Below are 18,362 nucleotides of genomic sequence, written 5' to 3'. Positions count from 1 at the left end.
AAGACATCAGGCAAATGACTCAAAGTCTTGGTCTAAAATATTGTGATAACAGTATCTCTCAACCTCCAAGAAATGTGAACATGGCTTTTATTTGATTTAGAGTATTTAGGTTATAGTATATTAAATCAAAAAATGTTAAATTAGTCTCATTGCCTTATAGTCAGTCTGGATGTAAACTCTTTCCCACTGACTGTGCCAGCCTAACCAGCCTCCAAAGGTGGAATTGGCTCCATCACGGCCTGCTTACCACATTATCCTGGGCAGCCCACTTCTAAACTCAATAGAAACACACGTTTGTCAATAGAAAATATAGTTTTCCACACTTTCACTGGGGATATGGATAGGACTGGATTTGAAGTTGGAGCTTTTTGCTCGGATGAGTTATATTTTAATTTTAAAAAGTTGTAAAATTTCACTATGTCAAGCATTCTTAGAGTAATTAAGCCATGTCTCAGTATTTTTTAACTGCTTTCATCACAGTTAAAGATTTGTTGAAATGGAATTGGCTATGGAGAGTACAAACCCGCATGTAAAGTGATTATTCTTACTGAGTATCTCTACCAATTTGCTGAGATTTTTCTCTTTAACAGAGCTCAGATATCTTCTGGTTGCCAGATTCATGCAGGGATTAATTTCTAGCTTATTGAGTGATGAAATACATTTATCTTTCATTCACTTGTAAATTTGTTATCCCAAACATCATGTTCATAAATGAGAGAAGAGACTTGCAATTTTTATGGTTATGACCAAGGTTTGAACAATCCCATTATTGTCTGTTTCTACACAGAGCCAAGAAGACAAGTTCTACCTCCTAAAGGAACAGAATGATCTAAAGATCTGAGCCAATCAACCCGGTTTGTCTCTGCTCCTTGAACCTCCTCTTTCCTGCACAGAGCCAGACACCCCAAGCCAGCCACTTTCTGTGTCCAGAAATATCGTTGATTTCATTTCTTTCACAGCTTGGGTCAAATTTTATTCTTGAGTACTCATAAATCTACTTCTGTTAATTGTGTGGACTTGTTGATTTCAGGGCCAGAAACCCAACTTTAACTAGTTCAGACAAAAAGGAAATCTGCTGTAAGAGTAAAAAGTATAAAATCAAAGGAAGAATTGAAAAAAACAAAATGCAAGAAGGGCTGGGGGGCAGCTGGGCTCCGGGGCAACTGGAACCAGGAACGATCTGGTGTCTCTCTGCCTCTCTCTGTCTCTCTCTCTCAATTTACAGGCCAGCCGGAATGTGTCCCCCTCCCGGCTCCAAAGCTCCCAGACCTCACTCAGAGCTTCTATCACCACAGAGAAACTGGCTCCTTGCTACAACTCAGAAAATTCTTGGGGAAACACACTGATTGGTTTAGCTGAGTCAGCCCCCGCAGAAGGCCCGGAGGAAGGTTCCCGTGGTATAGAGCACATTATCCCAGAGACTGGTAAATATTGTGAATGATGCAGCCATCAAAAGGAGCGTCCACTGGAGCTTCTTTTTAGATTTGCTTTTGAAAACTCTGTTCAGTATTTCTATAATCAGTCATAAGAAACATACTTCTGTGAAAATAAACTAGTGAAAATGTCATTTTTAAATTGCGAAAATATAACAAAATTAGAGAAGAAAATTAAAATCAATCACAATCTCATCACCTAAATATCTACATTTTAGGGCATATCTTTCCAGTCTTTTCTATATACATGTATTCTGTCCTATATATAGTATATAACTGAGATTGTGTCAAATATACAATTCTATATTGTGCTATTCACTTGAATGTAAAAAAAATTATTGATAACCTTTTATACTTATAAATCCCCTTAGATAAGGGGCTCTATAATACATCAGAAGATGCGTGAACTTCTTGACTTTATATGCAAAATCTTATAAGCATATTGGTGCGTATTTCTTTTGGGAAAGGGTCCAAATTTTCACCAGATACTCAAAGTGGTCCGTGACCAAGAAAAAGGTTAAGAACTATGGCATTCAAGTTTTCAAAGCACTTCCACACACATTACAATAGACTCAGAACTGCTGCATATTTAATATTTTACTTGCATCTAGTCACAGGTGACACAAAGGTTGGTGTCATTAGGCACAGGCACACTGTAACTTGTAAATGAATGAATCTGAATCACAAATGTTCATGCCAGGCCCTTAGCTTGTGGGCGAGCCTAGCTGGTGTCCACCAGCATCTCCGCTCAGCCAAGCACCCTTATCCTCACATAATGACTAATGCTTGTGAATGTCAGAACAGCCTGTTTCTATAAACTGTGAAGGTTAACAGTTGAAGGGGGCTGGCAGGTGCAGGGAGGGGAGCGGTGTGCTATAGAGATAAGATTATGAGAGAGAACACAAGATCTGAGGGGCTTGCGGTTAGGGTGCTGCTGGTGAATTACAGAGGCATGGATAGAACTGGCTGAACCAATTTAGCCTAAAGCTATTTCACTGCCTGAATTACTAGGGCTCCTAGGCACTGACAGAGCTTGGAGCAGTGCCTTCAGGACAAGATCATTCAGATAATTCAAAGCCAAAAGCAGACGTTTTAGGCAAAGTATTAAGTTCATCTATATAAATTAAATAGCCAACTATTATTCAAGTCTCCCCTTCGTGGTGAATTGTATACAACTTCAGTGGATTTAACCCTCTTTGATTCTGCTCTGATTAAACTATTTGATAGCGGCAAACTTTCCTTCCATCCAGTGCAGCCTTGTACGCTCTCTTTACCTCACAGAAGTCATGTTCTCTGTTCCTAGGCACACACTTATCTTAATCTTCGCTTGCCAACTCAATTGTGGTATTTCACTGGAATACCCTTTCACCCTCAACAAAAACCACATACACATTTAAACTTGCCTTGGGTCTCCATTCTGCAGGGGAGCCCAGGTCCAGCGTAAACAACCCCCAGCTGCCACTTTAATGGTACATTCTCAGGTAGAGCCAGGTCTCCACCTGCTTTGTGTTATCAGGCTGCTACTTAAAATGCCTCTGGCACCCTCAAAAGTATAATAGCCAATTATTTAACCAGCAGACGCGAGTTTATTCAAGAATAACCAGAAGAACTGCGATCCGGGATACGTGAAATATGGCGGAGCATAGGCAAGTGCAGAGACAAGGAAGGGGAACTTGTTTTTATAGGGGAAAAAGGGAGAGTTGGGCGGGGCTGAAGTAACCAAAGAGTCCATTGGAGGAAGCTGAGAATCCAAAGTATGGAGGCTTCTCATTGGTTGGACTGCTAGTCTCTGATTGGCTGGGCTGTCATCCCACAAGAGAACTTTTCTTCTTCCGGCTGGGTAGTGAAGTAAGCAACATCTTCCTGCTGGAGATGTAGGTGTACATCTCTTCCTATTCAGAGCGATTGAAGATGCATGGCGGGGGTTTGAGAGCTACCCTTACAGGCCTGTTGGGACTCCAATTTTAGCTGAGGTTTATGAATTCCACACCTCCATTCAATGTTTCCATTCATTCAGATCCATTCTCTGATTCGCCCTATTGGTAGGTGTTCATCACGGTCATTTTCCTCAGAAATGTCAAGATCCAGTTCTCAATTATAAAATTCTTTTAAGTTTCTCAAGGTTAAACTCACACTCTCTTTCTTATTGTTGGATTCCCATTCGGCCCAAGGGAAGCAGATTTTAGAGTTTACCTTGATGAGTGAAAAAATGTATGATCAAATAGGTTCTTTACTACACAGAAAGCAACTAGACCCAACAACTGAGAAAGTTCAGTGGAAACAGCTTGGAATGGCAGGGCTCACTCCCCAGTGCGCAGGGTTCAGCCTCCAGTTTAGGGGAAACCTTCTGGAAGCCCCACCTGACCCTCAAGAAAGTGCTCCTCCCTAGCACTCGCCGCTCTACGTTGTAAATGCCCATCTAACCATGACCTTACCCTCTAGACCACACCCTCTTTGAGGGCAGGGACCTTGCCTGTCTTCTTCACTTCTGGGTCTGCACCACCTAACACAGCACTTGGAATGAATGAGTGAATGAATGAATGAATGAATGAGTGAATGAATGAGTGAATAAATGAACTATTCCTTTTTCTCTGAGCAAAGAGGGGTGGGAAAGATGCAGTGAGACAGAGGAAGGAGAAACAAATAGGAGAAATGGAGAGAGAAAGAAAGCGACCATAACCTGTTACCTCTTGGAAACCATCACTACGGGTCTGACAGGACTGGAATTCCCCTGGTCCGCTTCTAAGGGATACTCCATGGGTATTTTATTTAAACATTTAAAAGACATAAAAAGAAAAAATCTGAAGAGAGAAAATCATTCAATATGGGAATCTTACTCTGAAAGAACCAAGCAGGTAGGTCTAATAAATCAGGCTTTTCCTCTGCTCCATGGTGTGTGGAATGATTTACTACACCCATAAAGCAAACTAAAGGACTTTGAGCTGAGAGACACTCCAGAGGCCTGGAGCTGGGATGGTGCAGACACGGTTGTATTTGAAGGCGTGGCTCTGAGGCTGAGGGATGGACGGCTTACAGTTGCCCTGAGTCCACGGGGGATGGATTTCAAAAGAGGAGACGCGTCACCAGCAGCTCTGTCCATGGCTGATTAAAACGATGAAATGTAAAGTCAGCAAGGGGAGGAGGGTCAGATTTTCAAGCTGCAGATTTTCTCAGTTGGTCCCTAGTTTGCAGCACTTCGTTCAAATGTAAGGGGGCCATCATACCTAATACAGCCTAATGCAATTTCATACTGTTTGTAAAAATCATTAGAATGCTTGAAATAGAAAAAAATACGCTCGGGCTTTACATACAAAGAAAATACCTGTGTATAAAACAAAATAAGAGTGGTCCCAGAGAGATATTAACTGATTTGCACATTCTGTCAGTTCAAGAAGCCAGACATAGGGAGAATACAGGAAGGAAAAATGGAAATCTTAAAGGAACAAGAGGCTGCAGCTTACAGAAGAGATGACCTTTCACTAAAACGTCCCTAGTAGTCCTATCTACAGCTTATCATCAAACTTGACCCAAATGTACTGTGTCAGCAAATCCTAAATCAAATTTTCAGCACATTACCTAGGCCGCGGATGTGGCCCTGGATTCAAGAGCTGTGCTAGTCTTAAACTATGAAGAGTTACTTCATATAAAGTTGAGGTCCCAGACTTCTGGAATTAATGGAACAACAAAAAAAAATTAATGGAAACATGGACCCAAAATAGGATTGTCAGGGGGTTTTGTTTTTGTTTTCGGTCAAGTTAAAACAAAGAGGGAGGAAGAGAAAGAGAAGAAATGGAGGAAGAGGAAGGGAAGGTGTAAGAAGTAGAGGAGGAAGTGGGGAAGAGGAGGGGGAGAGAACGAGGAGGGGGGAGGGGGAAAGAAATGGGAGGAAGAGGAGAGAACTTCAGTCCACCATGACCATGATTTCGAGAAAAGAATGGACAGTGTAACACACACACACACACACACACACACACACACAAAGCTAAGAACATAATCTCCAAATTAAAAAGACATGAATTCGTATTTATGGAAAAAATCACTCATTTTTATTTTCTCATAGGCAGGCTTTGGGGAACGAACTGATGGACTAGTGTAGAATATGGGCTTTGAAGCAATACAGGGTCAAATCCCGACTTGACCACCTACTAACTAACTAGGGCAGGTTGTTTCAAGTTCCCCAGACATAGTTTCCTCTTCTGTGAGGCAGGGACACTCACTTAAGGGCAATTGTGAGCAGGAAATGAATCCGGCACATTAGGGTTAATAAATAGTATCTGCTGTTATTCTTGGGTGTATCCTTTGCGCCTCCTTTATCTCTAAGACTAAGTGTGAGTATATGTAAGTGTTGGGATTGGGGCCAAGGGTAGAAAGGAAAGGTCACTCCTGATACTCCCACCCCCCAACGTGAAGCTGTGCTTCTTTTGGACCACAAACCCCTCCCCTCAGATGAGGTTCTGTGGGATCTTGTCCTCTTCCCTGTTAGGGAGTCCAGTTAAACTTGATCTCATCTGACTAAAGATGGTACCTGAAGAGACAAGTTAGGTGGGAGGGGCCTCTGGGTCCTGCCCATCCTGGTATTCTCCTGCGCCAGCGCTGGAAGCCCCCGAGGGCTCCTAAGAAGCCCATCATTTTGACTTAGAATAAAATTGATTTGTTTGTCGACCATAAAGACAGATGGAGTACGTGTTGCCAAAAAACAGAGGATTTGGCCGTGACTGGTTCTTGCATTCTGTAGACCTTTTCAGCTACAAGATTTATATCAGAGTGGAAGATACGGCCGCAAAATGTACGAGAGTTAAGTGCGATCACACTCCTCCCTACTTCCCTCCTGCAGACACATGACAAGCAGATTTTAAAGGAAAGAGCTAAGGCTCTCGATTTGAGATGTTCCGGGCAAGATGATATCACCTCCTCACTGGGGTACTCTGAAATGCTGTTTTAAATGTTGATTTGCTCAGAATTAGAACTGAACTCTGTAGCTACCTCATTTGAGAGGAAACTAGAACACTAAGAGCCAAGGCCCTTCCCAGGTAACCCCGAGGAGAGCTGCCAGCCCAGCTGTCAGGTGAGCTGCCCTCAACGGCGTCTTTATCGTTCATCTCTTTGCGCCTGTTTCCCAACAGGAATGTAAAACTAATACGAGCCGATTCTCTCTGACAAGACTGGGGCAAAGATCAAAGAACACTGTAAATCTGAAAAAGTTCACAGCACAGTAAATTTGAAAAAATGCAATATGGTATAAAATTGTGATCACGGTGATGTTACTGGAGTTTCAACTCTGTTCTTTCTTTAAAGGCCTGAAGTTTAAAATTAAAACATACCAAATCAAATAAATGCTTGTCTCAGTCTACAGGACCTCATGGAAACTTGGCTTTCAGCCATGGAGTAACCCAGATGCTCTCAAGGGTCTCCTGCCTCTCGAAACGCCAGGCAACATGGGCTCCGACACCACCACGAATTTCAGCTCTGCAGCCCATGGGGCCTCCGGACCCTCTGTAGGATCCTTGTGTTTTCCAGAGAGCCTTACCTTCTCATGGCCTCTTCTCTCCTGGGTTCCTGCCTCTTTGCGTTGAAGATTCGGGGAGGGCACATGGGACAGAGGGAAGAAGCAAAGAGAGGTTTTACAGCACACAGCACAAAAGCCTTCAAAGGAGTGGCTGGCCCCGACCCTCACCTGCCCCTTTTCTCCTGCCTTCCTTCTCCGCCTCCCCTTCAGGAGCAAACCCCACACATTCTTCACATTTTCTCCCGAGGAGCCACTTCCTCTTCCTGATATCTTGGTGCTGGCTGACGTCCAATGGGTCTCACCCCTTCCAAGCAGAGGCTGATTCTTCCTGAAGAGGCGCTCAGATGCCAGCTGTTAAAGTAACACCTGGGTAAAATAGTGCTGTCACTAACTGCTGTGAGAACAAACCAGGGCTCCAAAGGTGGTTCTCTTCACTAACAACACCTGCATCACCTGGCAACTTGTTAGAAATACAAATCAGAGGGCTGCAGACCTATTAGGTCAGAAACTCTGAAGGTGCAACACAGCGATCTGTGTGTAAACAGCCTCCAGGAGATTCTGAAGTATGAGGATCACTGAATGCTCTAAAGATGCTCAGAGCCTCTGTCTCACGTACCAGTTACACGGCGGCCAGCATGGTGCCTGATGTACAGGAAAGTTTCAGTAAATGCTCGTTAAATTAATGAGTAGACAAAGTACTGCATACCCAGCTCTCTGTTACCATATGGAGAGCAAGAGGAAGCAGAATATAAAACACAATTTCTGCTCTTGTACTTGAAACCAGCAACAATGAGAAAGCAATGTGTGGGCTTGAAGTCATAGAGCAACAAGTCAACTTACAGATATTTAGCCCATGTTTCTGATGATCCAGATGAGGAAACAGAGACCACACAAACTGACCCAGGTGAGAGGGAGCAGAGTCGGACCAAGACCCACTGTCCAGGTGTCCTGGCCTCGGGGGTCCTGGGATTTCCCAGCTCCACAACCCTTCTGAGGTGAAGGATGACTAACGGCTGGATTTCATGGTTCAGGCCCCGAATCTGTAGGGGCTCAAAGGGGGAACTCAGTGCGGGGCTGGAGGAGTTGGAGAAGGTCATGCCACTGATGGGGAGCTCGACTGGGCTTCTTTTCAGAACAAGAAAGATCCGGATGAGCAGAGATTTATGGGATTTTCTTTTTCGGTTTTGGTAACATTCCAAAGCGTGGAGAGAAAACATGCAGCCAGCTTGTATTTAGTGGACATGAATTGTATTTACCCAAAGAGGGAATCTAGATCCAGCCAAGCGAAGATGCAGGCCAGGCCCCTAAGCCTAGAAGGAAATTGTGGTTGGGTTCTTGGGTCCTAAAGGGTACCAGTCTCCTCCACCCCCAACTCGCCCCTCAGGGATCTGGAGGCTGAGGTTCGTTCTTTCCCTTCACCTTGATGCTTCTCTTGGCTGTTTCACTTCTCTCTTCTTGGGCACATCTGCCCCTCTTGTCCATCCCTTCTTGGTAAATTCGGCAGCAACAACAAAGTCTGATGATTTCTTTGAATTAGAGGTTCCCCCACCCACATGTCTGTGTCACTGCCAGCAAAAGGTCCTCTGAGTAGTCATAACCTTGGAGGACTTGTGGTGTGGATGAAGGTGAGTGGGAGGTGTGAAAAAGCCAAGTGAAACCTTGACAGTTTTGCTTCAAAGAAAGTAGGCTGGAGCGCAGGGGGAGTACAAAGAAAAGAATAAAAAATTCACTAATTTTGAAAAGAGTGACTAACTTTCAACATACAGCATATTGGAAGCATTAGAGCCTGTAAGTGACATTTGTCATAAAACCTCCAGCAGCGAAATCTGACACACCACATGAATGAATGAATGAATGAATGAATGAAAAGAGGAAAAGAAAGTAGCTTTTCAAGAACTTGAAGTGTAAAACACCCATGCATGAGTTGAAAGTTGTCTTTCAACAGTATTATAGTTTGGTAAGCTCTAGGGAAGCCAAGTAATGGTTAATAAGTGGCTTTGTTAGAATCTTTGTTAAGCTAAAGGCAAAAACAGTATGTTTAGCTATTGAGGTGATAACCTAAACTATTCTGCAAAAGAAAAAGCTAACCGAAATTAGGACTAACCACAAATCATCTAGAATTTCAGTTGATCTTATTTGTTAAAGACATCAGCTGCTTCATCACAGATTTATGTTTAGAGGGAAGTGGTGGGTGAGATGTAGAAGTAGGACATGAAGCATAAAATCAGTAATTCAATAGCAGAGCTTCTTCAAAGGGAAAGGAAAAAAAAACTTTGTGTTATACCACAGAACAAGAACAAGCAACGGTGCTGGCCATATAGCAAGGAAATACCTGTGTATTCCAACTTTAGCAAGTACAATATCACTATCTACTAGGGGAAAAAACATACTTCTGAAGGTCACCAAGCATTTTATGACTGGAAATTTAGATGTTCTTAACAGTTAAGCAGCAATGTACTTAGGTTGAAAAGCACGATTTCTTTCATTTAATTTTTTAAAAGTCAACTCACTCCATCTTTTCATGTACTTTTCGAGTTACTCCTGGAAAGAAGTCAACATCTTAGGAACGGAACTGCCCTAGGGCTGGTGTGCAGACTGGAGGCTGTGATTCAGGAAATCTGGGACAAACCTCAACACTACCCAGAGCTCAGGAACCCTAATTCTCAGGCTGAAAAAAATGACCAGAAGTTACATATTTCTCCCCTTTGAGATCTTAGGAACTAAGCACTTTAGAATGAAAATTCAGAGGAGATTCTTGGGATTTCTGACCACTGTGTGCTCAGCTAAGTGCTGTTTAACTGAGGACCTCAGTGATCTGGGGGTCTTTGTCCACCTTCAGTGTGAAGAACTCGATCACAAATAAACTCCCATTGATCCCAAATGATTGAAGAAAGACGCAGTCTAGCTAATCGTCTATTCAGTTCATCAACTATCTACTCAGCTCCGTGGCTCTTGCTCTCATGATTCGTGCCCATGTCTGGCTCCTCAAGCTCTCCTATGAGCTCCTGTAAAGCGCAGTTCCTCATGGCTCTTCCTGGGGAGACTCCGTGCCTGACATTAGGAGACATTCAATAAACGTGTACTAAATGTAAAAACAATTTTTTCCACACGCTACAGCAATGCATGTTTAAAAATGTTAAAATATTATTTCAACTTTGTATATTCAAGTTATTTCAAGATACTAAACTTTCTCCGTATATTTAATCACACATTGAAAAGTGTCTATTCTATGACAGTCATTTGTGTTGGATGCCAGTAAGTTTTTTTTTTTTAGCATCTTTATTGCAGTATAATTGCCTTACAATGGTGTGTTAGTTTCTGCTTTATAACAAAGTGAATCAGCTATACGTATACGTATATCCCCGTATCTCCTCCCTCTTGCGTCTCCCTCTCACCCTCCCTATCCCACCCCTCTAGGTGGACACAAAGCACCTAGCTGATCTTCCTGTGCTCTGCAGCTGCTTCCCACTAGCTATCTATTTTACATTTGGTAGTGTATATATGTCCATGCCACTCTCTCACTTTGTCCCAGCTTACCCTTCCCCCTCCCTGTGTCCTCAAGTCCATTCTCTAGGTCTGTGTCTTTATTCCCATCCTGCCCCTAGGTTCTTCAGAACCTTTTTTTTTTTTTTTTTTTTTTTAGATTCCATATATATGTGTTAGCATACGGTATTTGTTTTTCTCTTTCTGACTCACTTCACTCTGTATGACAGACTCTAGGTCTGTCCACCTCACTACAAATAACTCAATTTCATTTCTTTTTATGGCTGAGTAATATTCCATTGTATATACGTGTCACATCTTCTTTATCCATTCGTCTGTCGATGGGCATTTAGGCTGCTTCCATGTCCTGGCTATTGTAAATAGTGCTGCAATGAACATTGTGGTACATGACTCTTTTTGAATTATGGTTTTCTCAGGATATATGCCCAGTAATGGGATTGCTGGGTCATAACCTAACATCCCTAAGTACAAAAGATGCCAACATTACAATAGGGAGTTGACTAAAGTCAGTTCTCACCTCAAAGCACATTGTGGAAGCTGCTTTCTAACAATCAGTCCCACATAGAAACACGTCCACTCAGAGATTCTCCCCCTCATTTCCTGGTGTCTCCTCTTCCCGCCCCTCCTCCACTCCCCTCCCCTCTCCCAGCCCCTCCCCCATCAGCAGGCTTCTCTTCCACACATCAGCAGACCACCAAGGAGAAAACTTTGTATCTCACCATAACGGGTATTTAGATTCCTGAGAAATGGAAGTTTCCTTATGAAAGCAACACTGAAACACACTCATTTTCAAGTGTCATCACAGAATTTGCAATGATTTTTTTTTTAATAGTATTGATGACCTGAAAGTGCACTTGACAAAGTGACTTCATATCATTTTATAAGACTGAACTGAGTTAGGGGCAATGTTCCTGATGTTGGTCCCCACTTGTCAACCAAGCTACAGAGGTTGGTGGAAGAAGGGCAAGGCTGGGCTTGGGCCTCAGGTCTCTGGAACACTCACCCCAGAGGACACATTCTTGAGTTTCTCCTTCTACCCAGGAATGCTCTTCTGAGTGTGAGTCAAACTCCTCTGACCATATCTGCCTGGCCCTGAAAGGTTTGGTGCTCTGTTACTTGAAAGTAAATGCTTATTATTATTATTATTATTCTCAGATTGGTCCCCACGGAAGAGAAATAATGGCTCCCGAGCCAAATGTTTATTCAATTGAGAGTGAGAAAATTCAAGCGGCAGAGGGGAGAGATCTTGTTCTTGCCAAGGGGATGGGCGGTGGCTACAAAAAATAAGATGTTGCAATGCTTACATCACAGATTAAAGTATCATCCCTTCCTTTAATTTCCCAAACTCCACTCTAAACTACCATTAGTATAATTTTAGCTAATCTATCCAATGGATCTTGTTCTGAATTTTATACATTTGGCGGGAAATTTGTGGTTAAGTGAGCCTCAAAAAAACCTCTCACCCACAGCAACCATGATGCTTAGAGAAGAGGCGGGGACGTGGGAAAAGGTTATCTGTAGTTCTATTTGAAGAAAATGTTATTTGAAAGACATCCCAACACAGGCCCATTTGGGTTCCTGAGTGAGACCCAGAAATCCATTCTATGTGGGGAAACAGGATACACAGGAACATTTAAAAATCCAATTGCCTCTGCTCCCAAAGGACTAATGAATCAGTTGGGAAGGCAAGGTCTAAACAGAAGAAAAATCAAATAGCAATATATGGGGGCAGATGATGAGAAAGCCAACAAAATGAAAAATGACCCAGAACCGTAAGTTCAGGAAAGGGAGAAAAGACCCTAACATTCCACACACACACAAAAAAATTACGACAATATTAGCAGTTTTAAGAGTGGTCATGTATTTCCACTGTTTAAAAAGAATATAGGTTTTTGCTAAAGGGCCGTAAGGACTACGTGTGTTGTTGACGTGGTAGTGAGACCCAAGCTTTAGGGTCAATCCACTGAGCTGAGCCCGCGACTCTAGATATCGGGGACCCGATGTATTGCTTTACTGCTGTTAACTAATCATGGAAATGGCTAAATTCATTACCTGATCCTCCTTAACTCCAAGCCAGTGTCCCAGTAAGACAAGAAACAATTGTTTTTTTCATTTTAGCACATTTGTTCTTGTTTCTATGTCATAAAAAAAAAAGAAGAAAAAATTTGTCCTGTGTCCTGTTTTAGTGACAGAAAGTAAAATAGGCAGTTTCCACGTGTTGGTTCATGGGCAGTGCACCTTATGGTTCCTGTGGGGGCAGGTCCTGCTCCAGCGCCAGGAGGAGGCGTGGCCTCTCCCCTCCTTACAGCTGTGATGGTCTCAGCTCCACAAGCTGCTCCCAGGGCTGGCGCTCAGGCCTCGAAAACTGCAGGTTCCTGCCCTGCTCTCCTCGCCCAGACCATCCCCTGAGTTTCCTGTAGTTTAGAGGAGAGGAACGTGTTTACTTTTAAGACTAGGACCCTGAGCCTGAAACATGATTGGCTGCCCTTATAAAGCAGAAATTTGGGCCAAAGAGGGCCTATCCAGAGAGAAGTGCGTGACTTGTAATAACTAAAAAACATGTACAGTTGATTGTGAATGATAACGTATTAGGTTGTTTTCAAATAACTTTAAGACCTTTCACTGGTGGGAGACTGACTACCTTGGCTGTTTATTAGATCCCATGGCAAGTAGAAACTACTCTTGAAAAAAAAATGCAGCTGTCTCTAGTCCAAAACTGTGGAAACCAGCTCTCTCTGCAAACAATGAGCCTGCTTCCAGCCAAGGCAGCAAGAGATTCTCATTTCTCATGATTTTCTTCCAAATCCCAAACAGCAAATGCCTTTGAAATGCACAAAAGCGCAAGGAGCCTACTGAATTGGCAATTATTCCTGTTCCTTTTTAGTAAAGGAAGGGAAAGCATAGAAAGATCTGTGTTTTACTCCTTAGGGGTTTCCAAAGACAAGATGGCCTTAGGACAAGTTAACCCTCCCTGTAGAGAACTGCTCAGAGCTGCAGAGGGGGAGTGTTTTGTATTTTCAAGGCCAAGGTATGTTTTCTTTTCGGCAGAGGCTTCGTTCCAGGGGGAAGCTGAAATGCACTAGTTCCAGAATAAACCCCATAGAAACCACACTGCTTTTCAGCGTGGTTATAGTCAGCACATAGTTTACCAGTTAAAAACCACCCTCCCCCTCATTCTCCAGCCCAGATAGTCTGCAGTCTGCTTCCCAAACACACTCTTGCAACAAATAGCGAGAGCCCAGATAAGTTGGAATTTTAAATATGCACCAAAATGCAGGTCATGTTATCAGTCATCCTACGAGGCCGACCTGTTCACCCAGTGGCTGACCCAAGCAAAACTGTGAGACAGCTGAGGCCTGATGCTGGTGGAGGCTGTCTGCCTCCCTGCCTCGCCGTGTCCGAAGACCCAACGCAACGTCCTTCTTGACCAGGACTCTTCGCCCACGTGGGACAGCTGGCTGATACACATCCATGCAGGGCGTTAGCTGCCCAGGTTGGCTTGTTATCTCCTAAGAACTTCTCTGCTGCTCTGGAGTGGACCCCACTCTGTTCCCAAAAGATCTTGCACTTCTGCTGTCCTGGCATCCCTCCCCCACATAGTCCACAGGACTGGGAGCTCTGTTCCACTCACGGCTGGGTCCCTAGTCCCAATAAATATTTCCTGAATATTGTTGGAAAGATGTTGCTCACAGAGACCCATGCTAGCTCTTCAGTTGTTCAAAATGAATGTCTACCTGTGGAATTTCAGTGAAAGACGTATCTGAGTGAGAGGTATTTTGAGCAGAGGCAACTGGTGAAAACCCATCAAATAGGATAGTATTTACTTATCAGGCCTTCCCCATGCAAAAATCTGTAACCTTTACAGTTTCCTGGAGTGCTGTGAGAATATGATTAAACCTATACACCCTCTATCCAGAAAAAAAAATGCATGAGAGAACACACACACACACACACACACAGATACATGCACTCTTGTCTGCATTGTCAAGATATTAAAGGATCCACTGAAGTACATTCCTGGATCCCAGACTAAGAACCTCTGTTCCATCTTAATTGGATACTTTTCTCCGTTTCTACTTTAGACTCCTACCTCCCTGAGGGCAGGAAGGAAATCGTGGTTGGTCCTGTGTCTACCAGAAGTGACCACAGCTCCTTGCACGCAGTGGGAGCTCAATAAATGGTCAGGGAAAAAATGCACACGTGCTAAGAAAGGGTGTCCCGTTGACCAATAGTTTCTGTCCTTTCTCTCCACCTGTCCAGACCCTCCCCCAAAGAAACAGAGCATTGCTACAACTTGCAGAGAGGGGAGTAGGGGTGCTTCTCACACTTATGCAGAGTCAGTGACCCGAGGCACCTGCCCCAGACCAGTTTGGCTTCTGTGGTCCACTGTCCTCTGTGGTGAGGGGGAAGGTGACAAAACTGCCCCAGGGGATGATTTGAAAATTTATGGGGGTACTTTTTGCTTGCCACAATTATTAGAGATGCCTATCAGTGTTAATTGGGAGGGACTCCAGACATTTTGCAATGTGCAGGCAAATCTTACATAGCAAACAATTGTCCGAAATCCCACATGACCTCCACATGTGCCATCAGATATTCATGTAGGTGAAAACATGTTTATAATTCTGTAACCCTCGATGTCAGCTCAGTGTTACATAACACAAAGTAATCTTTTGCAACGTTTGAATGTACACCGAATTTTCCAAGAATGAGGCTACCACGCAAGTCAATGTAAGATTGTACATTGCTTGATTTGGAGCGTCACTAAGAATTGTTCACCTTTTGAAAAATCTTAACGCCAGCGTCTACACCTCTGAAGAGATTTGAGTCACCAGCACAGCACACCTGACTGCATGTGAGAGCTGTTTCATTCATGGCGATCCTACACAGACCTACAAGCTCTGACTACATCCTCACGTCTTCTAGCATAGCTGTGCCCAATCATTTACACATTTAAATGCATATTCTTCTTTTAAATTATTTAATAGTCCGCCTTTACATTATAATAAGGGCATCTATTGATTTTTAAAAATTGTGTGTATAGGGAAGTTTTATTATCTAGATATTTAATTCCAAGAGAGTGAAAGGAATGTAACAAAAAAGGGGATAAGTCTGATAGTGAACTATGGCAGTGCCATTTATATGGGGAATCGTTAAGGATGCCCAAATGCAAGTAACAGTGTGCTAAATTTGGCTTAGAAAAAGAACACAAAGACAATTTTTTCATATAAGAAGAAGCCCAGAGGCTGGTAGTTCCAACATCGGTTTAGTAGCTTAAGATGGAAAACAACCCAGCTGATGATGTCCTGCTACCTTCAGTGTGCAGGCATTTATCCTCAGGCTTGTCTCGTCATGGATGCAAGAGAACTGCGGCTGCTCAGGTTGTTTCCAGAAAGAAGAGTCACTGATTTTCCCTTGTATGGCTCTTTTTATCATAGAGGAAGACTTTCCCCAGAAGCTCCAGGGAAGACTTCCCTTCTGGCTGAATTCACCAAGATTTAATTAGAGGCCCACGGGAATTTATTTAGATGCCCTTGGCTGCAAGGGAAGCTGGGAAAGCCAGCCTTTTCAGTATTAAGTAGAAGTGGGTTCTGCTGGCAAAGATATGGGGGGAGGGTGGCTATAGTTTACAATCAAAACCATTTGCAAGTCACCGTGGCATGATTTCTCAGGAACAAATAACAAGCAAAAACAAAAGACAAGAGGAAATGTAGCTTTTAGAATGATGTAACTATGTGTTTATACTTGAACCAGAAGTATGAAAACATTGGGCAGTTAATCTCTGTTTGACACTATTGATTCTTCATGCCCCTTTGCTTTTTGTTGCCATAATTTGATTCCAACTCAAAGTGGCATGTTCTGTGTTCAGAAAAAGGTTCAACCCTGCCATCCACCTCACAGCTTTAGTGTGGGTATCAAATGAGAATAAACTCAATTATACAGAACTCTTTACATATGTAGGATATTCTTGATCTGATAACATCGATCCCAAAGAATAGTTAAGGAGCTTAACTGTACATTTATTTTAAACTAAGTTTCACAGGCTAGATGGGATTTGAAATGAAAAAAAAAAAAACCCTGCATGTTTGAATTGAAATTTTAAAATATAACTTTCACATTCAAACTAGAGACCTAATAGGCTAAACTATTTGAATACTGAGAATGTGACCTTTCTGAAAAATACAGAACTAGAACAAAAAAGAATCATTATAGACTAAAGATTCAGTAAGAAAAAAAGAGAACAATCTGTCCTGTTTTAATCCCCGTTGACAAGGCGCTGACCTTGAACACAATCAGGCAGTGGAGTCAAGAGCCAAGAAAGGGTGTTACTGTTATTTCCAGCTGCTCCCTGGTGAGCATTTAAATGCTCTTTTGGGATGTTCAACATCACTAATTATTAGGGAAATGCACATCAAAACCACAATGAGATACCACCTCATGCCTGTTAGATTGGCTATAATAAAAAAGACAAGAAATAACAAGCATTGGCAAGGATGTGGAGAAAAGGGAACCCTCATACACTGTTGGTACGAATGTGAATTTGTGCAGCCACTATGGAAAACAGTATAGGAATTCCTCAAGAAATTAAGACTAGAACGATCATATGATCCAGCTATCCCATTTCTGGATATTTATCCAAATACAAAAACACTAATTGGAAAATATGTATGCACCCTTATGTTCATCGCAGCATTATTTACAGTAGCCAATATACGGGAACAACCTAAGTGCCCATCAGAGGATGAATGGATAAAGAAGATGTGTACACACATAGACACACACACACACACACACACACACACACACACACACACACACTGGAATACTACTCAGCCATACAAAAGATGAAATCTTGCCATCTGCAACAACATAGATGGACTTTGAGGGTATTATGCTAAATGAAATAAGTCCTATGGAGAAAGACAAATACCATAGGATTTTACTCATATGTGGAATATAAAAAACTAACAAATAAAAACCAAACCAAACCAAACAAAAATAAACACTTAGATACAAAAAAACACAGTAGTGTTTAGCAGAGGGGAAGGGGTGGCGGGGGGGGAGGGTGAAATGGGTAAAAGGGATCAACTGTATGGTGATGGCTGGAAACTAAATTTTTGGTGGTAAGCATACTGTAGGTTATACAGAAGTAGAAACACAATGTTGTACACATGAAACTTATATAAGGGGACTTCCCTGGTGGTCCAGTGGTTACGAATCTGCCTTCCAATGCAGGGGACGAGGGTTTGATCCCTGGTCGGGGAACTGAGATCCCACGTGCCGTGGAACAACTAAGCCTACGTGCCGCAACTACTGAGCCTGCGCACCCTGGAGCCCGTGCACCACAACTAGAGAGAAGGCCGCCCGCTGCAACTAAAGATCCCGCATGCCACAGTGAAGATCCTGCGTGATGCAACTAAGACCTGACGCAGCCAAATGAATAAATAAATAAATAGAATTGATTTTAAAAAAAGAAACATATAAGGTTATAAATCAATGTTACCTCAATAAAAATGAATTTCAAAACTATAAAATAAAATAAATGCCCTTTTGGTGCTGTGCAATGGAGCTAAAGTTAAAACGGTGATCACGTGTCTGGGCTTTTCATTCTCAAAGGTGTCCTGGTTTGGGTGATAAATTACAAATGGTCGCCTCACTAACTGATTTAAAATTTCTAGATTATAAACATGCACTTATTCTCAAACCCCTAGCTTTAGGGCTGAAGAAGGAAAAGCTAAGAGAGGGAGAAAGTTGTAGGGTTGGGGAGTTGGAGCAGAAGAGAGTTGAGCAGGAAAAAAAAAAAGAGTAGACAATTTAAAAAATAAAAAACAAACCTCACATTAGAAACAACAAAAATCCAGAAGCCATTCCTCCAGGTACTCTCCTCCTTGGCTGGGAGGGCTGGTGGGGAAGGAAAA

At 42.6% G+C, this 18,362-nt stretch overlaps 1 protein-coding gene across 3 annotated transcripts in view; it reads left to right on the top strand.

Annotated features, from left to right (window-relative positions):
- Positions 1-18,362, top strand: part of UST (uronyl 2-sulfotransferase) — a 388,933-nt gene that overhangs the window by 296,984 nt on the left and 73,587 nt on the right. The window contains exon 8 of one of the 3 annotated variants that reach the window (XM_082405539.1): positions 1,226-16,925. The exons of 1 other annotated variant lie outside the window; for it this stretch is intronic. In XM_082405539.1, coding sequence (XP_082261665.1) covers positions 1,226-1,359 — 134 coding nt within the window. In that variant the 3' untranslated portion in view covers positions 1,360-16,925. Of the gene's footprint in view, positions 1-787; positions 1,185-1,225; positions 16,926-18,362 lie in introns of those variants that run through there. One more of the 3 variants, XM_082405541.1, reaches the window with a different exon arrangement.

This window comes from Balaenoptera borealis (genome assembly GCF_965194805.1).
Source record: "Balaenoptera borealis genome assembly, chromosome: 9".
NCBI lineage: Eukaryota > Metazoa > Chordata > Mammalia > Artiodactyla > Balaenopteridae > Balaenoptera > Balaenoptera borealis.
This window is presented reverse-complemented; position numbering and strand designations above follow the sequence as displayed.